The sequence below is a fragment of the Uloborus diversus genome, chromosome 1, assembly GCF_026930045.1.
Source record: "Uloborus diversus isolate 005 chromosome 1, Udiv.v.3.1, whole genome shotgun sequence".
NCBI lineage: Eukaryota > Metazoa > Arthropoda > Arachnida > Araneae > Uloboridae > Uloborus > Uloborus diversus.
The window spans coordinates 128,594,993-128,620,224 of NC_072731.1; the positions used below are offsets into that span (position 1 = coordinate 128,594,993).

Below are 25,232 nucleotides of genomic sequence, written 5' to 3' on the forward strand. Positions count from 1 at the left end.
CTGTCTGTAGGCTATTGAGTGTTAGAAAATAAACATACATTTGTAGAAGTGTACTCATATGTCACAAGCTGTGCAAACAAAGAATCAGTCTTTAGTTCGATCTGTTGTGCAATATTCCAAAATTCTAAGCACATGTTCCGAGAGACATTCGATAGCTCCAGGACCGGCAATCAGTGTGACCTTTTGGGGCCAGAGCCGAATTCAGCTCCACATGGCCTCAAGGCTGACTAATCTGCTGCCCCTTCTCCCCCCCCCCTCTGCTTTTAAAACTAAAAGCAATTTACCTTGACATTGTGTCTGATTACATTAAATAGTGTCAATCCCCCTCTCAAAATGTTTCTGACACCATTCTTGCTAATTCTTATGTAAGATGGCCCTCTAATTCAAATATGGTCTGATTGTTCACCAACCCCCACCTTGTCTTAGAGATAGCCTCCCCCCCCCTATTTTATCAGTTTTTGACAATTTTATTTTTTAATAATTTGGGCATTGCATTATATTAGCCATTAACATTCCACTGAACGACTAGGTAGGAGAAAAGTTTAAAAGCATGGACATTTCTGGGGCTTAGGGTCACACAAGCATAACTACATTTTTATTATTTTCGTTACTTTTGGGTACAGGCATATCCGACTTCAACCTATTTAAGAGTCACAAGAGCATATGTCCACCTGGCTCAAGTTCTGATTTTTGCATGCATATCTATGTATAATGTTTACGTGGTTTAGTTTAGAGAAACATAATCATAACGGCTGGTATGACTTTGTTATTTAAAATTTATGGTGGGTGTAGTTACGTTTGTATGACCCCCAGCCCCCAATTTGTAGCACAGAGGAATCCTTATTATAGTAGAGGGCACTCCCTCCCCCCTCACACACACGCTGGTTGGATTGATTATACATTCCATGTTAGATTGATAGTACCGCTGTGGGGAGGTAAAAGGCAGTATCTGTAGAAATGAATTTTTGAGATATTCAAAGAAGCACATTTTGAATTCCATACTAACAATAGGGAAATGTTGGAAGTTGATGTTTTTATGTACTTTATGTCCAGTGGAAACCAAATAATTAATCTAGTAAAGCTGACATAAATGGAAAAAAATCAATTTGCAGTTGCTGCCCTTTTCCTTCCTATAGCAATATAGCACCTCATACTTGCCCTTTACTGCTTATACTTGGTTTTGTTAATCTTGTTCCTTGTATATCAGGCAAGCTCCTGTACTCGGAGTTGGACGAGCGTGCCCTAGACGCCCTGAAGGAGTTTCCTGTTGAGGGTGCGAACGACGTCCTTCGACAGTTTCTGGACTCAAGCCTTGAGCACGTGTCCAATAAATCTGCATTCCTGTGTGGTGTTATGAAAACATATCGACAGAAGATGAAGGTACCAGCAAACGCCAATGCATCGACCAATGCCTCAGCAAATGCCAGCGCCACAAGCAAGGGTCCAGATGAAGAAAAGATCAAAGCCATCTTGGATCGAACAGGATATACCTTGGATGTGACCACAGGACAGAGGAAGTATGGGGGGCCCCCACCTAACTGGACTGGCTCTCCTCCAGGTCCTGGATGTGAAGTAAGCGGTTATAGTTAAATACAGTGAAATACGTTTAACACAAAACGCCTGTTAACAAAATCTGTTAACAGGAAGTGATACAGTGGTCCCGGACAGTATGCTGTGTTCTTTAATAAAAAACTTTTAACATGAAAAAAAATTTTCAGGTCCTATCAGTTTCATGTTAAACCTATTCCACTGTACGTAATTTTTGGAGAAAGGCACAGCAAGGAGTTTTTTAATAGTTTTTTAATCACATTTAACTTTTTCACTGAGTTTTTGGCACTTAATAAACATGTAATTTACTGCTAACAGAGTTAGTTATTCAAGGCTAGATTGCGATAGTTGACTCGTGTGAAGGCTCTACGAGCTATAGGCATATTGCGTACACTTCAATTAAGATTTTCGAATGTGAAGGTGATATTTCTCCCAGAAAACATGGCAGCCAAATTAAAGCCTCTTGACCATGGAATAATAGATACTTTGAAAGTCTAATTTTCTTGATGCTTCCATAACGCTTGCTTGGAAAAGGAGGTACGAAAATGATTGCAGAAAATTTTGCTTAAATTCTAAGATACTTGAATTTTAAAAAAATTCCAAGGAACTGATGTGATATACCCCACCCTTGGCGACTTTTTCCTGTTGGCGCCAAAAAAGTGTCGCCAAGAGAACGATGTATGACAAAATATGTCGTACATCGTTCCTGGCGATGCTTTTTTGGCACCAACAGGACTGAGCAACAAATACATTAAGAAGACAATCATTAAAAGAACATAAAACAACAATAAACATCGCAATATATGTAACAAAGATATCAAAAACTAACTATCTAAGAACACAATACTTAAAAGTAAGTGCACTTACCTCTTTTTGAATTCTTTTCCATCCACCCCCGCATCAGGCCATGCACATATGTCCCGCTCTTACGGAAATTATCCTCTTTATTATTATTATTATGTTAAAATTATTAAACTGTGTTAGTTTTGACAAAAAAAAAAAAAAAAAAAAAAAAAAAAATCCTTATTTTTGCTTAATTTGATATTCTGCTCAATTAACGTCACGTACTATTTCCAAAAATTTTATAAACATGTCCTCATTTTCATACTCACAATTCTTTTTAAACAAATAATACGCTAAATAACACTGAAAATCCCCCCCACTGTTATATGCTGGTAGAAGTGGTAGACTACTTTTTACGTGCCTCCATGTGGATTCAATCTTGTTTGTGTGGCAGCCAGTAACAGGATCAACAAAATGCAATTTGTGATTCACTGTTAAATGATTGTATCCCTCTTCCCCTAATGTATCATAAGCCCTCCAACAATCTGAGTAAACTGTAGTTCCTGGCAATATCCACTGTTTTATGGCTTGAAATAAAGTTTCCATCCCCCTTTCCGCAACAGCAACCAAAAAAATTCTGCCCGAACCCCGTTCAACCCCCCCCCCCTCCCCAAAAAAACCCATTGTCCCTCAACTGCGTGACCCCGATTATATTTCCGCTTTCCAAATTTTGATTCATCTACTTCAATAATTTTCCCATCCCCCCCCTATTTTTTCGGATTTTAATTCTACATAATTTAAAATTTCTTCGTTTATATAATTTCTCCAATCTGCTAAAGTATGAGATGAAAAAAAATATTACTTTTCAATATCTGCACTCTTTGTTCCTATTATTATTTCATATGGCAACAAAAATATCTCTTCTAATTTTAATTTACTTTAACTGAACCATGAACCCCACCTAATTGTTGTTTCTTTACCACAAACTTTCCCCCCGATAACCTTTTTGCAAACAAACACAAACCCATCTGAACATCTTTTTGTTGCTTTAATTTTCATTACGGAATTACATCTAGAACATAACATTTCATTTTGAATTAACCCAATTTCCCTCAAAAATTCTAAAAGAACATCCTTATTTTCAATTAATTTGTAAATAAAAAATCTGTTTAGCACTCCGGTACGTCCAAAGGTTGGACGACCTGACGAAAAATTAAAAGATGACTCATTCATAAATTTCAATTGATATTTTTCAATAACACTGCAAACAGAACTCCTTTTAAATTATAAAGCACAACTAAATTAACAGAAAAAAGTAACAATAAGAAGAATACTCTAAAATAAAGTTTAAATTGAAACTTTATTTTAGAGTATTCAACTTAAAAATACTTCAAATTAAAATCCCCCTAAGAGCAGAACATATGTGCACCTACCTCCACGGATACAGGTGCGAAAAGAATTAGTTCACATCTGTACTTCCCAGGTATATTCTGCAGGGTTACTAGGGCTACCGGAAAAAGTTTTATCGCCAACGTTGGCGATTTTCATAATGAGCTAAAAATTCTATCCTCGCCAAGGGGGGGGGGATATATCACATCTGTACCAAATTCCAATGTAGTTATAATAATAAATATTTAATCATTGTACTAATCATATTTGTTGTTTATTGAGCTTATTTCTAAAACTTTTCCCCTCTAACATTACTTCTTTTAAATAGCCGCTGATTCTTTTAATAGCTACCTTTCTAATCTTTCAGATTTTTGTGGGCAAGATTCCAAAAGACATTTTTGAGGACGAATTGATTCCTCTTTTTGAGCGATGTGGACCCCTCTGGGATCTAAGATTGATGATGGACCCCCTGACTGGGCAAAACAGGGGCTATGCCTTTATCACATACAAGACTCGCCAGGGAGCACAGAATGCTGTGAAGCAGGTAGTTTCCGGAATTTGCTTTACAACCAAACCTCTTTTTATGTGGTCTTTTTTTATGCGATTTTTTGTGTGTAGATTTCAGTCAGATTGGGATTTAATTGATGAAATTATTTTTGAAACAAGTGCGAGGTTGTATCTTCAAGTGACGACATAGGCACCCCGATAGGGAGTCACTGTGACCTCCCAAAATTTTCCTCTTTCATCAAATTTTGTCCGAATACTTAGCAAAAATTTTCTACTTGATTTATTTTGATTTCGTATAAATATTACAATTTTGTAAATTTTTAGGTTATTTTCTATGTGAGACTTTTTATGCGTTCCTTATCCACCGCATAAAATTTTTTTTAACTGTGTTGCAAAAACAACTTTTTAAAGCTTCTGGTGAAGTTTCAAGCAATTTCTTTTATGCAGTCCCTATCCACAGTATAAAAAAAGGTTCGGGTGTAGTCAAATTAGTTTTTCTCTGAGTACAAATAACATGGTAGGGTCTGTTGGTGTAAAGTGGTCATAAAATCATAGGTTTTCCACTAAGATGAATAATAAATACAATAAATTCTTTAAAAACTTAAACTTTTTTGTTTTTCATTGCATTATTAAAGAACACAGTACAGTGAATTTTAGAAAAATTAGTATTGATTTATGTAGTTTCATAATACTTCCTTTTCCCTTTGTATTTATGACCACTTCACCCCACGGGGTGGGGGAAAGTGGTCATACCATGGGGTAAAGTGGTCATAGTTAAAAATAGATCCGAAACCATTATAAACCAGGCCGAGGAGTCAGTCACCTTTCTCACCTTTAGTCACCTTTTGAAAATTTGGTTACTTTTAGTCACCTTTTGCAACTTTTGTCACCTTTCTCACCTTTCTTGAAATGCGTCTTAGGATTTTTTTTAAATAATTAAATCTTTGAAAAGTATCTGAATGATAGCTTTAACAGTGAAATTAATTAAAAAATAGCCTTAAATATGCCCCCCCCCCTCCGCCTCTGTCGTAAAGTGAGTTGATTTTTTAAGCGTAGACACGGATGAACTGTTTGCAGTTGGTAACAGACTACCTCTTGAAGATCTCGTTGTTAGTGGAGAGGTGACAGATGAACTGTCAAAACTGAAATAAAATGAAAAGGTTATGTTTTTAAGAGCTGTTAAAAAGCATTGTGTGACTGCATGCAAGTATGTAATAGAAAAAAGTTGCATATCAAACAGATTACTGAAAAGTTTTAAATTTTTGGATCCAAAAGAGAGAAGTAAATCTAGAAGCTGTAAGGATTTGATAAAGGTTGCCAAAATCATGCCTTTAGATGTTCCACTCGATAAGTTGCAAGATGAGTGGAAACTTTTGCAGCTGGAAAAAGATGATGAAGCATCCGAAAACAAAACTATTGATATCTATTGGCAGCAGCACATTTCAAAAAACGACTCATAATCTAATGTTTCTAAGGTGATAAAAACTTCACTTCAGGGTTGGGTTTTGGACTGTCCAAAACTGGTTTAGGACAGGACAGGTGGTTTTTACCATCTAAAACTGTTCAAAAGTGTCCGAAACTGCCTTAAACTGCCCAAAACTATGTTAAAGTTAAAGGGGTGTAATCTAATCAATTCGTTTTCACTGCAATATTCATGATGCATAAATAAAGATATTAATGAGGTTTAATTAATCTGTATTTGATAATATTTTTCTTCAAAATGTTCATTTAAAAAACATTTTACTTAAAAAAAATTGCCAATAACTTTTTCACAAACTTATTTAACAGTTGGTAGAGTTTCGAAAGGAAATCCACAACACTACCAAGACAACTAATTTCAGTTCCATTCATAACGCAAAGGAATATTATTAAATGTACAATATTTAGGTGCAAGAAAAGAGCTAAATTTTTTAAATTGTTTTTGCAAATAAGTTTTACATGATTTTTTAACAAAAATCATTTTTAAATCTTAGATTAAAGAACAAGAAATTGATGATTAAACATTTATATTATAAAACTTGGGCTATTCTTTTTTTAGTTTACGTTTTTAATATACATTCTGTAACTAAAAAAAATCGTAATTTATTGCATTTAAGTCAATTATTGCACTATATTTTGAATACTTTCTTTTGCACACATGCATAAATGTCAAAAAATTTAGTTTATGCAAAAAAAAAAAAAAAAACTCCTGCATACAAATTGAAATTTTTAATGAAGAATTTAATAATTTCTACTTAACTAGATTAAAATTAGCTGCATAAATAAGTTACATATATATTTATACCTGAATGTTCACATTGAATAAATATATTAAATAGTCAATAAAATAATTTTGACACTTTTTTGTTCTGTTTTTGGTATTTTCTCACAAAATAGTTTTGGACATTTTCGGACACAAGGTTTTGAACAGGATGGCAAAATCCTTGCCAACCCTGCTTTCATTTGCACACATGCATAAACATAGGGAAATTTTGTTCTTATTATCAAAAATAAATAAACTTATGCATAAAAATTGAAATTTTTATCAAGAATTCAACTCCTATGCGACTAGATTAAAATCAGCTGCATAAGTAAGTTGAATGTTCTCATTGAATAAATGTTCAATATAAAACATTACTTTGATACATTTTATTCTGTTTTTTGATGTTTTCTCACACAATACTATTTTTCTTAACATATAGTTTTGGACACTAGGGTTTTGGACAGGACGGTAAAAACCATGGTTTTTACCATAGTGTCCAAAACCTTGCCAACCCTGCTTCACTTGCATTATCACATGGTAATGCTGACATTGAAAGACTATTTTCTATTTCAAAGCACCTTTTTGGTGAAAATAAGACAGCAAGGACTGAAAGATTTTTAAACAGCATACTTATAGTTAAAGACGCTGTAAAAAGAATATCCTCATTTGCTTTCTTTACCAATTGGTCCAGAAATAATTAAATGTGCACAACAAGCACACGTAAATTACACAACATACATGGATGAATGTGAAAGGAAAAAGGATTTGGAATTAAAACAGAAGCAAAAAGAAGAGCAAAAAAGAAAGGATTGTGAAGAAGAAACTAAGAAAATAGAAAAAATTAAAACATATATTGAAAGAGAAACTGTAGAAATCTTTACAAAAAGCATATAGGGCTATTTTGGTAAAAGTCAGTAAAAAGGGATAATCCTTTTCTGTTTTTTGAGTTCTTAACAAATTGCTTTTGGTCACCTTTTAGTTACTTTTTTGTCACCTTTTAATCACCTTTGTTTTCAAATTTGTCACCTTTCTCACTTTTTTCAAAGGTCATCAGCAGTCCTCGGTCTGTAAACAAACCTAATATTTGTATATTTCGGTTACTTTTATAGTTGCAAGTATATGCACAAGCATATGTGTGTATACAGGAGTATATACGTGTCATGTAAACATTAGTAAATACGTTCATGTATGAGTAGATTCATGTATATATCAGAGACATGCATGCACTTGCCTACTCAAGTATATGCGTGTATACACAAGTATATAAGCATGTATATGTGGTTACCTACAGGAGTGTATACGTGTCTACACGAGTATATAAGCGTGTATATGTGGTTACCTACAGGAATGTATACGTATCTACATGAGTATATACGTGTAACTGTATGCACTTGTCACATATATACGAGTGTATACTTGTATAAACAAACCATATGCGTGTATGCACTTGTATCTCAAGTATATTCGTGCATTCCTGAGTACATACGTGTACAGTAGATGTATACACTCATATATAAGTGCACATACACACATATACACGTATACACAAGTTAATTCATGAATACATCCTGTTCGTGTCTGTGCATGTCTACTCACATATATATATTTGGAAGCACGAGTATGTATGTATACGTGCAAACACGATTATATACCTCTATAGACGTATATACATACATTTACGTGTATACACCAGTACATGTATGTATACTGAAGATGAGTTCGAGCTCTGTTTTGAGAGCCCCGACCCATCCGAGCCCGTAAATTTCTAACCGAGTCCGCCCGAGGTCGGGTGATATTGTCTCAGACAAAATCCGAGCCCGAAGAAAATTTTCTTGTATCAAAAGCGGAGCCTTCTACAGTCTGCCATGATCTTTCTGTTAATGAAAAATGTTATTGCAAATATTCTTCATTAACAAAAGTTTCTAAATTTTCTCAAAATGCACCACTTCAAACGCATTACTGTATGACATATTGCAATAGTAATCAGAAAAAAAACGTAAGCGTTAATTTATTTTCTGTTTTTTTTTTTTGTTAAATTTTCCCATTGATTGAACTATTTAAATGTTCCTTTCTTTTTCTCACTGTAGGAAAATGTTTATTTGCTTTGAATTTGTTTGGAGATTCACGATTGAATATCTTAGCTTGAGTCTGAGCCCAAAACCTATTTTTGGTTCTAGAGCCCGCTTCCGGCTCCGGCTGTCGGGCCCAGGCTGAGCCCGTCTCATCTCTAATGTATACATGGGTATATAAGCTTATATACGTGTATGCCTACGGAGTGAATCCAAGCTCTTGGGCAAAAATCTAAGGGGTGTGACAGGGGAGGATAAGAAGCAAAGAATCATAAGAAACTTATACTTCCTGATGCGCTACATGCACACAAAGCCAGAAACTGATGGATACAAACCAAATCACAAATTTGTTGCACAAAGATGATTTTACCCAATATTTTAGTTTTTTAGAAATATTTAGAGCAGTTGTTAAAAGTTATGGCCTGTAGTAGCTCTAATGACCCTCTACTGATGTGCAGCGACTGATGGAAAATTTTCACTAGTCTCATTATTGCAACAGAAAGTGCTCTGTGATTGCGACGCACATGAATTACTGTCAAAATATCAGAAATATTAATTTTTCTTGACTTTCCAGTGCTAGGGAAATGATATTAAGTATACTTACTCATTTTTATGTGAAAAGGTTCTCCATACCTTGATGCTACACTAAAAAAATGCTTCACCCAAAACTTTCGTTTATTCTAACAAATGTGGTGACAAAATGTAAACAAACTTCACGGTTTGCAGTTCAACTCACAGTGAAAAGAAAATTTTCCGCAAAGAAACGGTTTCAACGAATTTAACTGTTGCCAAAAACTTTTGTGGAGTTTTTTTTAAAGAATTTCATTGAACATCCTAAATGACAATATGCATATTGAGTGGAACGTCAGTGAGGATGTATTTAAGCGGTGAACATCCCTTCATTGATCTCTTTCTCTTCCTCCATGATGATGCCTCCGGTATAGTTTCTAAAGTAGGCTGACTGCTCAGGCTTTTGATCATATGGCTGATGATGGATTGACAGCTTGATTCATTTGTTAAAGGCGTAAATTAGGCTGGACGGCCTTCTGTGTACAGTTCCTGATTTGTGTCACAAATTACCCGTGTCAAGATAGTTCAAGGCCACAGGACTATTTATCAAGATGGAGTTTTTATGGTAACCAGTGGTATAAACACTTTTCAATTGTGTTAGAATTTCCTGCAATAGTTTTTTGTTTTATTGCTGGATTTAGGATTCTACATGAGTATTCTACACGAATTTTGCTTAGAAGTTTTTTAAAAATGATTGTTAACATGTTGTATTTTTACTGAACTAATTAATGTTAATGATTTACTTAAATATGCTTCCTAATTTGACTCAACCAAGACACATTTGTGAGGTCCACTAAAAACTTTTAATAGCTCCTCCTAACAATTATACCTGCAGGCCGCAAATTTCAATCGCTTTAAAACTTTCTTGAGACCTTAAATGTTGTGCAAAATTGTCTTTGTGTAGTAAATTTGTGACCTGTTTCGCATCCATCAGCTTCTGGCTTTGCTTGCATGTAGCGCGTCAGCATTGTGCTTGTGATCATATGTTTCTTATGTGCGATTCTTGCTTCATATCCTCCCTTCTAATACCTTTTAATTATTTTCCCAAAAAGTTTAAACACCCGGTATATTTGTATATCATATGTTTGTATGTAAATGTCTACTGGATTACGTATATACTTGTCTACCTCAGTGTTGCCAGATGGTCAAATCCAGATTTCCCCAATTCCCTTCCAACTTTTCCCCAAAAAGCGATGTTTTTTATCAAAATTCTCCAAATTCAAAAATTATTTTTCCACTAATATTTTCATAAAATGAATCGACTTCCTCTAACATTTTTGTCTCTTGAAAAATTTTTTTTTCCCCCAAATAGCCAAATTTTCTTATAAAATTCCCCAACTTTTTTTTCTTCCCATTTTCGCTTTTTTTTCTTTTTCTTTTTTTTTTTTTGTCGTCGTCTTTATTTTTATCTTTCTTTATCTTTCTTTACTAATAATAAAGCTGAAAGTCTCTCTGTCTGGATATCTCTCTGTCTGTCAGGATCTCTGTGATGCGCATAGCGCCTAGACCGTTCGGCCGATTTTTATGAAATTTGGCACAAAGTTAGTTTGTAGCATGGGGGTGTGCACCTCGAAGCAATTTTTCGAAAATTCGATTTTATTCTTTTGGTATTACAATTTTAACATTTTCCGAGCAAAATTACCATAAGATGGACGAGTAAATAACCAAGCTATCATAACGTGGAACCATAACATGGGCAAGCCAATTGGCGGTAGAATTACGGTAACCGGGTCGCGTTGGCAGATTTTTTTCAAAAACAGCCAAAGTTGGCACCTACGACTCAATGTAAACAAAGTACTTCAATGTAAACAAAGGAAATCCACCAATAAGAATAGATCCAAAGAAAATGGGCGGAGCTATGAATGACTCAACTTATCACCTTGGTAACAAAGATTCTGTTAATTTTTTCTTTCTCTGATCATAACCGCAAAGAAAAAATATTGAAATTTTTTTTCCTCTTTTAAATGATGATAATGTAACAAAATACAGTGAAACCTCAATAAGTAGTTGACCGGTTAAGTGGTCACTCCGTTTAAATGGTCGTTTTTCTTTGGTCCCGACAAGGTCTCATTCACAGTAATGTAAAATGACCCTCCTTTACTGGTCACCAAATTTAATTTTACCTGCTTAACTAGTCACTCAAAAGTTGTTTTCTAAAATTCCTTTTCCTTATTGGATCTTAGAAAATAGTGTCGGACTTAGTTGTGAAAGGCTGATATTTATTTTCCTTGAAATCTCGATCCTCGGTTCTTGTCATTCAAAGCATAATTCTTGCTGTGACTCTGCCGAGTGCCGAGAATAAGAATCAAACACTTTCCAGCAAGACGGACAAAATCTAATACCCAGAGAAAGTTAGTTAGTATTTAACATCCGTTCACAAGGAACAAAAAACACAAAACTTAAAGCTTGATGTACGTTAGAGGAGATAGTTCTTTTCCGTAAGCAACAACTTCATCAGTCAGCATTGAAGGATTGTATTAATGTACCGTGACTACATTAAAATAAGTTGTTATTAATTAATGTATAATCAACAGAAAACAAAGTAACTATCATTACTATTTTCCCCCCTTTTTAAAATTTCCACTAATTTATAGACATTGATTACATGAGCTATTGCTTTTCTCACAGAATTCTACTGCTATCAGGTTGTCCCAAAAGTTCTGCACCGTCAATGGTATGCAGATTGCGACGTGGATCGGACAACACAGTAAGATGCGCATGCGCTCAAAACTGCCACCAGGGGAACAAGTAGAGGTCATAGAATAGTGTGGATGTTTATTGAGGAGAATAGCGTCCATAGTAGTAGTGTGACATCGCGAAAGATGTGTGATTCAAAAACTGCGACACGTGCCGTGCTTCATTTTCTCTGGAAAAGAGGGCTAAGTGCAAAAGCTGCTAGCGAGGAAATCTGTGCAGTTGAAGGACCTGATATGATCAATCGATCCACAGCATCCCGGTGGTTCAAAAGTTTTTCGTCTGGCGATTTGAGCCTGGAAGAGCAGCCTCGAAGTGGACGGCCAAAATTGGATATTGGGACCGCTGTGGCAGCTGCTGTCCTGGCCGAACCTAGAACCAGCACACGTTCGATAGCACACAGGATAGGAGTATCCAAAAATACAGTGCACCGGAGGCTCCTTGAACAGGACTTCAGGAGTAAGCGACCGAGACAAAGTCCACATGAACTGACCCAACGGCAGGCCGATAACAGAGTGAAACTTTGTCAAGAACTTTTGAAAAACCCAAGGGATGATCGATTCTGGAAACGAATCGTTACTGGGGATGAGAAGTGGGTGTTTCTCCGATATCCAGACACGCGCAAACAGTGGGTGCCACGAGGTCAAGATACCCGGGCCCACGCGAAACAGGACAGATTCGCCAAAAAGGTCTTGCTGTATGTTTGGTGGAATATCCATGGCATTATTCACTTCGAATTGGTTCCTGCGGGCTGTGCCGTCACAGGGGACCTCTATGCCGAACAACTGGAGCGTGTTCACGCTGTACTTGTACAGAAATACCCCGCTCTGACAAACAGAAAGAGAGTATTGCTGCAACATGACAACGCACCAGCTCATCGCTCCAGAACAGTGCAAGCGAAACTCAAGGAACTCGATTGCATGGAGGTTCTTCCGCATCCTGCTTATAGCCCTGATATTGCCCCTTTCGACTACGGTTTGTTTCGTTCCATGACGCACTTCCTGTGTGGTAAATAATTCAATGACAATGACGAGGTGACACACGCTTATCAACAATTTTTCGATTCAAAATCTGCCTCATGGTATCATCACCAAATTGAAATTTTGGCACAAGGATGGCTAGCTGTCCTGAATCACAATGGCCTGTATTTTGCTGAATACAATACTTTGCTTTTCTGATACCATTGCTTTTTATTTCGATGCTTGTATGGTGCAGAACTTTTGGAACAACCTGGTATTTATGAATATTTGCAAGGCTTCTTTTTTTCTTCCTTAATTTCCCACTCCACATAAGTAGTCACTCCGTATAAGTGGTCAAAAATTTTTGATCCCTTGAGTGACGACTTAACGAGGTTTTACTGTATACAAAGAAACATTATTAAACCTAATATAGGAAATCATAGAGTACAGCTGGCATTTTTTTAAGAGAGAAAACAATTAAATACGTGAAAAAAAAAATGGTGGTGGAGTGGATATTTGGAACAAATAATTGATAGTTTTCAAAAACATTCAATACAAAAAAAAAAAAAAAAAACCCTGAAGCTGTTTTTGGCTAGCGTGCACATTTTATTCGAACAAAATATATAACTAGCAATGAGCGAAATGAGCAAATAGCAAACGAAACATTATGTAATATTAACGTTGTAATTAAAATTCAAAAGAATTTGCTAAATAAATTAAAAATACTACAAAATGACGTTAAAGCTCTGTTAAAATGTAAAAAAACATTCTAATTAAATGATTCAACAACTCCATTAAAATTCAAATTACTGTACCAAAACACATTGAAACAAATAGGAACAAAAAAAATGCAAAATAAATTCTAACAATTTAACAACATTAAAAGTTGGATCGAAAACGACATTAAAGTATGAAATAAATCGTCAAATAAACAGAAAACTCCATTAAGTACAGTTAAAGTGTAACAGTAAAACGAAAAAAATCTATTAGATAAATTAAACTACACGAAAAGATCCAGTCAGAGAACGTTATCATAACTGCAAATTTTAATTTTACCTTACTGAATAATTACAATAATTAATAAATTTTTTAAAATTCAAGATGGAACAATGAAACATGAAGGAAAGTACTTACGGCGAGCAAAATCTAAAAAAAAAAGTATCCAAAAGATATGAATGGCTAATTTTTAAATCAACAACTTAAAATAGTTAAGAGTGAAAAACATTCCACGATGAAAAATTTTAAAAAATGTTTCGACGATCTAAAAATTGAAAAGATGCAGTTTACATTGCCAATTTTCAGAAAAGAAATCAACTTTCAGAAATTTAAAAATATAATTCTATAGAATTAAAAAAAAAAGTTTTATGAGACAACTCAATTACAGTTTTGTGTATCGCCGATTGGCCAAATGAATAGCAAATCAGCTTTGTTGTAGGGTTGCTAATATTGCTCTGTCGCCAGTTGAGGTTGCGGGTTGCCAGAATGAAACATTTATCGCCGCGAACCGGTTACCGTAATTCTACCCAATTGGCGAGAAGTTCATCATGCATTAATTGTAAATATACATGGGAACCAAAAGACCTTTTAATTTTCTACTACCGGTAAAGCCGTGCGGGTGCCACTAGTCATAAATACAAGCGCCTGACCGAAAGATAAGAAATAGCCTTTTTTTTTTCTACTTGCATTGACTACTCTGCTTCTCTATGTACATTTAAACTATAATTTTTATATATATTTATCCAGTGTTGCCAGATGGGCTAATCCAGATTTCCCCAATTCCCTACCAACTTTTCCCAAGAAGCGATGTTTTCTATCAAAATTCCCCCAATTCAAAAATTATTTTTCCACTAATATTTTCATAAAATGAGTCGACTTCCTCTGATATTTTTGTCTCTTGAAAAAATTTTTTTCCCTAAATAACCAAATTTTCTTATAAAATTCCCCAACTTTTTTTTTCTTCCCATTTTCGCTTTTTTTTTTTTTTTTGTCTTTTTATCTTTTACCTTTTTTTTTATTTATTTTTACTAATAATAAAGCTGAAAGTCTCTCTGTCCTGATCTCTCTCTCTGTCAGGATCTCTGCCGCGCATAGCACCTAGACCGTTGGACCGATTTTTATGAAATTTGGCAAAGAATTTGTGTGTAGCATGGGGGTGTGCACCTTTAAGCGATTTTTCGAAAATTCGATTTTGTTCCTTTTCTATTCCAATTTTAAGAACATTTTCCCGAGCAAAATTATCATAAGATGGACGACTAAATTACCAAGTTATCATAATGTGGAACCGTGACGTGGGCAAACCAATTGGCGAGAAATTCATCATGCATTATTTGTAAACATAGAGGGGAACCAAAATACCTTTTTAATTTTCTACTACGAGCAAAGCAGTGCGGGTGCCACTAGTCATAAATACAAGCGCCTGACCGAGAGATAAGAAATAACCAAATATTTTTTTTTCTACTTGCATTTACTTACTCTGTTTCTGTATGTACAGTCGAACCTCGTTAAACCGCCCCCCGAAAAACCGCCACCCTCTTAGTTCGCCAAGAAAGACTGAAAAAAACCCATTCCGTATTGGAATGTAGTACAAATTCCCTCATTAAACCGCCACCTCACTGTCCGCCAACCGCCATTGTTTTTCCACGGAAACTATATACTCAGCATGTTAAAATAACTGTTTAAACCGCCATATTGAAAGCAGGACTAGAGAAGATAGACTATACAATGGATACTTTTCAATGCCCTCTATTCAAAGAATGTCACAGTTCAAAGTAGGAGATAAACCATTTACTAGAGCGTGACTACGTACACAGAAATCATGCATGTGCCATCACTTGCACCTGCCTCTTCTTGTTGCCCACAATGTATTGCCCTTTACAAATTTCCCTAGATTAGTCACCAGGTAATTGTCCAGCTTTCTTTCGCTCTCTGTCAACATTCTTCTCCACCTTTACTTTCTGGCCATTTAACCATTAATCCGTCCCCTGCGAAGCTCAGTTCCCCAAGGAGCATTGTTTTCAACGTCTCCAAGAATTCTTAACCTGAGCTTATCAGCTCTTCCACGTTTCTACTCTTCATTTTAACATTTCGCCTTTACTCAGCTGTTCTCCACCCCTTCTTGGATCTGGTTAGGGGCTTGGGGGAGGGAGGGGGTGAGGCTAAACCTTTGACATCTTATGCAGGTTTTGCAAACGACTGTTGTTTCTTGTTTAGGTATCAGCGTTCTATAACGTCCTGCTCTCTCATTTCGCAGTGTAAAAATGTCGAAAACTATCTTAAGCGTGCACGAAAAAATTCTAATTTGTGAGTTTAAGGAAAAAATCAAGCTGCAAGCCAGCAATCTATTGCCAATCATTTCTCCGATATTCTGGAAAAAAAAGTTAATCGAAGAACCGTTGGAGATATTCTGAAGGAGAAACAAAAGTGGTTAGGATTAGAGAAATCATTACATACAGTCAAGAAGATAAAAACTGGGAAGCACGAAAATTTGGAAAATGCTCTACTCATGTGGATAACCCAAGTGAACGAAAATCACGGTGCTGTGACTGATGAAGTTATAAAGGAACAAGCAAAAAATTTTGGCAAAGAACTGAACGTTGAAAACTTTTCGTACAGTAACGGTTGGCTCGACCGATTTAAAAAAAGGAATGGCCTGTGTTTGCACACTCGTCACGGTGAGACTGCTACAGTTGATGTCGCAAAACTTAATGCTGGGAAAACAAAGCTAGCTGAAATTATTGCAGAGTACAACTTGAAAGATGTTTACAATATGGACGAATCTGGATTGTTCTTTGCAATGATGCCCTCCAAAACGATTTCAAATAAAGCCGAAAAAGGTGTGAAGAAGAAGAAAACCAGGATAACAACTGTGCACTGCACAAATGCTGATGGTAGTGACAAACGACTTTTAGAAGTCATCGGTAAAGCGAAAAAGCCTCACTGCTTTAAAAATTTTCGTCCGGAACTCTATGTGAAGTATCGTTTCAATAAAAAGGCGTGAATGAATGAAGTTGAATTTACTGACTGGGTGAATGTGTTTAACAACGCGATGAAAATGCAAAAAAGAAACGTGCTGTTAATTCTCGACAATGCACCATGCCACAAATTAAAAAAACTTTCTAATGTGAGAATAGAATTTTTGCCACCGAACACCACAGGAATTCTGCAACCAATGGATGCAGGAATTATCAAATCGTTTAAGGCCCATTACAGACGGTTTTTGGTAAAGAAAACCGTGGAGGATATAAATGAAAATCGTAAATGTGATGTTACGTTGAAAGATGCAATTTACTTTGCAAAAAAAGCCTGGGACTGTGTAAGTGAGGACACAATCAAAAACTGTTGGAAACATACCGGATTGATAAGAGCCGATGCAAATGTTGACCAACAGATTTTTCAAGACCCTGCAATTACAGCTTTTAATGAAACATTTCAAGAAGCGAATGAGGTGCTTAGCCTTGAAATGAATGCGGATGAATTTTTAAACATTGACCATGACGAGCCAATATTTGAAGTGTTGACAGATGAAGAAATAGTTAATTTTTTTAAAGCTCCCGAAGTATCAGATCACAGCGAATCGGATTGTGACGAAGAGGAATCAGAACCAAAAATCACCGGGAAAGAAGCACAGGATTACGTCAAAAAACTTAGACTCTACTTCGAACAAAATGAAAAAACTGACAGAGAAATGATTAACAATGTACTCCGCCTTGAAAAAAATGTGGATGAGCTATGTACCCAACAAAAAAAAACAAAGCACTTTAGATAGTTATTTTTTTAAACATTAAACTGGTTCATGCCAGTAAGTTTATCTTTTAAATATTTGTGTTTGGTTTATTTATTTTCTTAGTATCCATTTTCTGTTATGATTCAAAGATCAGTTGGGAAGGAAAATACATATTTTTAACTATATTTTCTTAATACCATGCATTTATGAAGGATAGGGGGAAACCTCGTTAAACCGCCACCCTCGAGTTTCGCCAACTTTTGGCCCGTCACTAAGGTTGGCGGTTTAACGAGGTTCGACTGTACATTTAAACTATGATTTTTGTATATATATTTATCTAAGAACATTCTTCATCACACTTATTTTTGCCTGTTTCATGTATCAACTAGTTACTCGCGCAGAACTATTAATGCGAATCCCATAGCATAAAATTCCACATAATGCGAAATGCGAATTCTATAAAGTTGAGCAAAGTTAAACCAACGCTGTTTGATACAAGCAATATAGCTACTAGATATCAAGACGTGAATTTAAATACGAAAAAAAAAATTCCCCAGGTTTTCCCCCAAGGAAAAAATTTTTCCCCAAAGAATTCCCCTCACAACCCATTTCCCCAAAATTTTCCCAGAGAGCACCAGATTTCCCCAAAATGGGGAAATTTCCCCCAATCTGGCAACACTGTATTTATCCAAGAACATTCTTCATCACATTTATTTTTACCTGTTTCACGTATCAACTAGTTACTCACGCAGAACATTAATGCAAATTCCGCAGCATAATATTCCACATAATGCGAAATGCGAATTCCATAAAGTTGAGCAAAGCTAAACTAACGCTGTTTGATACAAACAATGTAACTACTACTTCTTGACACGGATCGAAATACGAAAAAAATTCTTTTTTCCCCAGGTTTTCCCCAAGGAAAAAATATTTCTCCCAAAAATTCCCCTCAAAACCCATTTCCCCAAAATTTCCCCAGAAAGCACCAGATTTCCCGAAAATGGGGAAATTTCCCCCAATCTGGCAACATTGATCTACCTGAGTACATACAAGCGAGTATATACGTGTATAGTCGAATGTATATCTGTATAGATTAAAAATACTTGCATATACCCATATACCTATTTATTGGTGCATTTATGTGAATATGTCTGTACGTGCCTACACGGGTATATGCGTATGCATACACACATACCGGTTTATTTAACCTTGTTTACTGTTTAAACAATGCATATTAAATGAAATTAATATTTAATTTATATCTGTGTTATAACGAATAAGTGACAGAAGAACAATATTTATTAAGCCTATTATTATGACCACTTTACCCCATCTTACTTAAATTGTTCTAAAAAAGTTATCTAAAATAGTTTCAGCTAACTGCTAATGAGTAAGAGTTCTTGAGACATATAAAGGAAGCTTCCTATGCAGTCAATCTGCTCATAATTCCAACAAACAAAATTTTCCCAAGGAAGTTAAAAGAGGTGTTTAGATTTTAAAGAACTTCATATTCACACAAAATATTTTTTTTACCTAACAAAATATCGCCAGTGTTAAAATTTTGTATTCAAAATGTAGCTTCTAACTACCTTACTCTATAATAAAATTTTCACATTTATTCAAACATTTCCAAGCTATAGCCATTTATTTGCGAATGATCACTTTACCCCATTGGCCACTTTACCCCACCAGACCCTATCTATTGGATCAGAGCAGCCTCCCATCTAGTGGTGGTATGCAGTGAATAACTTGAGGAAAGACAGAATTTTGCAAAGCAACTGAAAATTTAAATTTCTTCCAGTTTTTACCACTAACACAAGTTCTGGAATTGAACGTTCCTTAAATGCTGTTAGTTCTTTTTATTATTATTATTTTTCATAGAAACACAAAATACTTGTTTTTTCAGACCAGAAAAATTAACATGTGCAATGTGAATCAAAATTCAAATGCTCCAACAAATTTTATTGATGGAAAAGGAGAAATCCGCTTTATATTTTAGATCAAAAACAAAACCTAGTGTTACCAAGACTCTTGATTTTTGACGGACACTCCCAATTTTCTGTCAAATCACCTACTTGACAGTTTATTTATCCCACTTTTTAAACAATCTTAAATTTTCTGCTTTTTAAAAAAGTAGTTATTAATGCTTGAGAAACTCCTGGTGACGATCTGTTTGATTTTTTTGTTGTATTTTTACTTGGTGATTTTATGTGATTAGAGCCCCTACTTTCTCATGGATCTGCATCACTGTATTACTTAAAATTCGTATCTTGCAAGATTTCCCTCCAATTTGTATTGGGAAATCGGCGGCAAAATTAGTAGGTTGAAAATGAATCGACAATTATTTTTAAAATCTCTGCGCTTCTTAATTTTTCATTCCTCATTGCTTTGAAAACTTTCGAGATCTGAAATGTGGAAAGGAAGTTTTAACCAAGTGGAAAGTTGTTTTACATAACATTTCAGCTCAAAACAGTTTAAAGGAAGGCAATTCAACTATTTTGAAAATTCCAATTTGTAAAACAAGTATTTTGAAATTGTAATCCTGTCCCCCCCCCCCCCTACAACACCCCACATACTATACTATAATCTACAAATTTTTAGTGTTTTCAATTTTATTTGTTGCAGTTCTACTTTAAGTATATTTTATGCAAGGCAGCATTTTTTTTTTGTAAAATGTCTAAACGAACAATTTTTTATGCATTTTTGTATTTTTGTTCTTATTTGTTTCTTTGAAAAGGAGCTTAAAAAATGTTTTCTTTTGATTTCAACTATTCTGCCGTACTAAGCACAAAAGTGGTATCTACACTTTTTGTTAAAATTGAGTTATTGTCACGAGGTGGCTCTTTATAACATGTTATGGCCCTATGCAATGTTTTATTGTCATTTGTGAATTGGAACTATTTTTTAAAAAAATCTAAAAAGTGAAATCTGGATCAAATACATGGAGGCGTAAAACTTTAAATAGCAGTTTTTCGGTTTGACCTCAGCTGCAGATACAGCTTTTGCGCTTAGCACGGCAGTATTGATAATGAACCCTGTAGTTGTTGGGGGTAGCATTATGAGAAGAGTTGAAATTTTTTTTTTTCCAGAGGGGGGTGGGGCGGAGATGCAGTATTTCATGCCAACTGTTTCATGTTTTGATGTTAAACAGGTGGAATTGAAGAGTGGGATTAATTAAATGCATTTTCATCAAAATGATGAAAGTTCTTGGAAGAAAGTTTTTAGTCAGACCCTTACAATAATAAAATTGTTCCTGTTTTTTCAGTGTTAAACATTGTTATATTAATGATCAATTCAACAGATTGTTATATTAATGATCAATTTAATGTGCACCTAACTTTGTTACTAAAAGTTAACGGGCAAGTTCTTCAAGTTTCTTTTTTGCAATGTCTTTCAGTTGGACAACCATGAAATTCGTAAGGGCAAGTTCATTGGAGTAACGGTGTCCATCAACAATCATCGCTTGTTCGTGGGCAACATTCCAAAAAACCGAGGGAAGGATGAGCTCCTTGAGGAATTTTCCAAGCATGCACGTAAGTGGTTCTTATGTAGTTTCATTCTTCTCTCAACAAAATTTGCATTCATCATACTACTACTAATGTTTGAGTTCAAACTTATGTAGTTTAAAGAGTTTTGATTTTTTTTTTTTTTTGCAGACAAAATTGAGCTAAATCACTATTAGAATAAAATGCTATTTTTTATTTTGTGTGACATGTCTTTATCTCTAAACTATAAGGTAACCTTTCCTCAGGATATTTCATGACAGGGAACTAAATGAAGAGCATGACATTAAAATTGTTTGAAGAGCAACTGGCTATTTTTATTTAACTTCCAAAATTTTGCCTGCATTCTAAATGTTGATATGAGACTCACTCTGTCCCAGCAGATACACAGATGTACAACTGCTGTGCCAATCGAGCCATAAGGCTGGAAGCTAACATCACTGCTGGAACTTAAGTCTTCTTTCGCCCAAGTACCCAGTTTTAGTGAAATGGCAGCTCGCATTTTAGTTGGTTACATAATAAAAGGCCGAGAAATATCTTAATGCTCATCTTCTGGTTGATTTTGACTTGCACCTACGATAGGTTGGTTAGTTTATGCATACTTTTTTCTGCCTCAAATGTATCAACTGAATTGGTGAATTCAAGCTTCAAAACGAGTCAATATGTGCAGGGCTAAAAAAAATAGAATTGGGCCGATATCAAGGTTAAGCGATCGGAGTCGAGAGTGGAATGTTTTAAATTCAGAGAACGGGAGTGGGCCATTTTGTCTGCGACTCTGCGGGGGCTGCCGAGTTTGAGCAGATTGATTGCGGGGTGAGGGAGTGTATGTTGAAGACTGAAACTGTTGGAGTCCTAGATGGCCATTTTCCTTCCAAATCTGCAACTCTCAATGAGAATAAAGTAACCATTAAATTTTCGTGTTGTAATAACGATATTTATATAATCATTTATTAATTTTTTGAAAATTTGAAAGCAAAGAGAATTATATTAACAATGGCAATAATGATTGAAGGAAAATAAACTCTTAATCTGTCAACCTTTCGAAAGCCAGATTCTTTCTCGAGGGTGGAAAAGCATCAGCCATGGTTATTGCTGTTTTATGTGTAGAGATGGGGCAGTGAGAAGCAAAGGGATATAAGTGCCAAAATGAAACATTTAGTGATAACTAATACAAATCGAAAATGAACCTCTCCTCTGTTTTGGGACAAGAGGTTGTACAAGTAACCCTCGTAGGTGCTGCGCTACAGCATGACTTATAAAAACTTTTCAGTGGAAGCCAACCTTTGGCCGGGACTTTAAACGAGTTTTAATTGAAACTTTAAAATGGTCCACTTTCATCCCTCTGCTTCCCATTGCCTTGAATGAATTTTTATCAACCTTTTCTCAGAGGCGTGCGATCTTTTGCAGCGGGCCTGGTGGAGGTGATCATCTACTCCAGCCCGGACGACAAGAAGAAGAACCGGGGCTTCTGCTTCCTGGAGTACGACTCCCACAAGGCGGCCTCCCTGGCCAAGCGGCGCCTCTCTACCGGGCGCATCAAGGTGTGGGGTTGCGACATCATCGTGGACTGGGCGGATCCTCAGGAGGAGCCGGATGAGGAGACCATGGCCAAGGTGAGATTCCTCCCCTCGGGAGTTTGTTCAAAACTGAGCCTCCTTTTAAGTTTTAAAGTTTTTTTTTCAAAACCTGGTCCTTTTTTTTCCTTTTCTGCTTTGAAATTTGAGCTTTGTTTTGAATTTCCCCTCTAACCTCTTTTACCCACATAGGTAAAAGCAGAAGATAAAAGCGAAAGAATTTGAGTTGAGTTGAATAGAGAATTCACATACTAATCATGTTGTAAAGGAGCTTGAGAAAAACTTCAGAAGAAAACTCATTTAATCTTGCTCCCAACATGTATAAGCTTTTAAAATTTTTGCAAAAGCATTAAGTGCAGTTCAACCAAAAAAATTAGTAAACACTAAAGAGGCTTCTAAGGCATTGCATCACTGGTTAGCTAGCCAACAATGCAAAATTTTATAGAACAATGTCGATAATGTGTTTTAAAAAGTAATTTAGGAGTAACTTTTTTTTTAAACAAATGACAACAGCACGAACTGGAGGCACAAAAAAAAGAAAATTATTTTGAATTCTGAAATTTTGAATTCAAATTATGTTTTTCGCAATCACGAGTTGCGACAGGACTCGTGGAGACTCATTGGAGTTATTGTTTCTAGAAACGGCTCCTGTTCCCCCCCCCCCCCAAACCTGCCTCTCCTCCTAGGCGGTTACGTGTGCATAGTTGTGTGTTTAAGTGTGAAAGCTTGTGTGTGTGCGTAGACCTGTGTGTATGCACGTAGGCGTGTGTGAGTGTGTGTGTGTAAAGTCGTGTGAGGGTGCGTGCATGTGTGTAGGACATGGACGCCTCCGACCAAGAGAAGCGGATAGCTCAGAACCCGGAGCAGCCGCGCCGCCTGCAGAGGACGGTGGGCGGTGGTGCTGCAGATGCTCCTGGTTCAAGCTGAAAAAGGAACCACAACGCCAAGGACGGTCAAGTGAGGACAATAAGCCATCGTGATTGCTTAAAAAAGATATATATATATATGTGTGTGTATTTAATTTGAATTCTGATGCTTTGAATTCGAATTATGTTTTTCGCAATCACGAGTTGCGACAGGACCCTACTCATTGGAGGCTATTGTTTCAAGAAACGGCTCATGTCCTCCCAAGCCTGCCAATCCTCCTGGGCGGTTACGTGTGTGTATGTGTGTAAGGGCTTGTTTGTGTGTATATAGGAGTGTGTATGCAGGACATGGACGCCACCGCCTAGGAGGAGGGGATTCCGGTTTACAGTGCTGCCAGTGGAGGCTAGGACCAGAGGAGCAGCTCCGTCCTCCGGTGGATGACGGTGCTGCAGAGGCCCCTGGTCCTTTCTGAAAAAGGAATCGGACATTAAGGATGGTCAAATGAAAGCAATCGTGATTACTCAAAAAAAAAAGTTGTAGAAAAACTAAAGAATTTTCAAGTGTGATAAATTTTACGCCCATACACCATTCATTCAACATGCAAAATGGTTTATTTTGGTTTATTGGTAACAAAAATTTTAGCTCATTTCAATCTGTACGAGGCAAAAACTGATTTTAGTATGAAATGACAGTAAGCTATTATTTCTTTCCTTTTTCAGAAGATTAACTAAAGAAGGAAACAGTGGATTTTTATTTTTTTCTAAATAAAAAAGAATGATAATAAGAATACATGTTCACATTCCTGCCATCTGAACTTAGGAGTGAGCATGGGAGCTCACAAGGCCCAGTCCTGCACGCCTTTCTTTCCAACAATTTTTTACAAACTAGGTGGTAATACTTTTATCTATGTCAATTTACAGGATACGGATGATAGGAGGTCCGCTGAATCGTCCAAATCTAATCTAAACCCTTTTTTAAAAAGTCATACAAAAAATTAACTTTTGTGCTAAATTAATGTAAAAATTTAAACAAAAATCATCAAACTTAATCTTTTGAAAAAAAAAGTAGAAAGAAAGAAAATGTTGCTCCCATTTACCAGAGTACAATAGTTATGGGACAAATAGAAGCGCCTAAATAGCAAATCAAAAATATCTGGAAAGGAGAATTTCCAGTTTTTGGTAGTTTTCCTCTTGACATGTAAAACTAGTTGTAACCCAAAAAATTAGCACAAGTATGGTAATATTTGTTTCCATTTCCCCAGGTGAAGGTGCTGTATGCTCGCAACTTGACGTCCGAGGTGACGGAGGAGCGCCTGCGGGAGCTATTCGAGGGTGCCGCGGGGGGCGCCCGGGTGGAGCGGGTGAAGAAGATCAAGGACTACGCCTTCGTGCACTTCGAGGAGCGGGAGGCGGCGGTGGAGGCCATGCGCCAGCTGGACGGGAGGGAAGTGGGCGGCGCCCCCCTCCAGGTCAGCCTGGCCAAGCCACCCTCCGACAAGAAGAAGAAGGAAGAGATCCTGCGCAACCGGGAGAGGCGCATGATGCAGATGATGCAGCAGAGAGCAATGTGAGTATTCTTTTTATGAGGATCACGGAAGTTGCTCCGTCACGAATTGAGGCAGCTATAAAAATGAAAAGTTTGAAGATAACCAGTGCAATAAATGTAGGTAGTACCTCTGTTTTAGGGTGAGAGATATTTCTACTAGTCTGCCCAGAGCAGGTGAACACTAATATCAGCAAATATTTCCATTTTTATCATCTATTTTACTCCCAACGTCATTGTACAAAATTACTTATTCGGTTTT

General features: G+C 36.2%; 1 protein-coding gene across 2 annotated transcripts in view; it reads left to right on the top strand.

The window, feature by feature from the left end:
* The window catches only part of LOC129232091 (heterogeneous nuclear ribonucleoprotein R-like), a gene marked incomplete at its 3' end in the record, with an annotated part of 69,651 nt that overhangs the window by 25,118 nt on the left and 19,301 nt on the right, over window positions 1-25,232 (top strand). For both annotated transcript variants that reach the window (XM_054866329.1, XM_054866336.1), the window contains 5 exon segments: window positions 1,208-1,572; window positions 4,088-4,264; window positions 20,882-21,017; window positions 22,395-22,600; window positions 24,690-24,994. In XM_054866329.1, coding sequence (XP_054722304.1) covers window positions 1,208-1,572; window positions 4,088-4,264; window positions 20,882-21,017; window positions 22,395-22,600; window positions 24,690-24,994 — 1,189 coding nt within the window.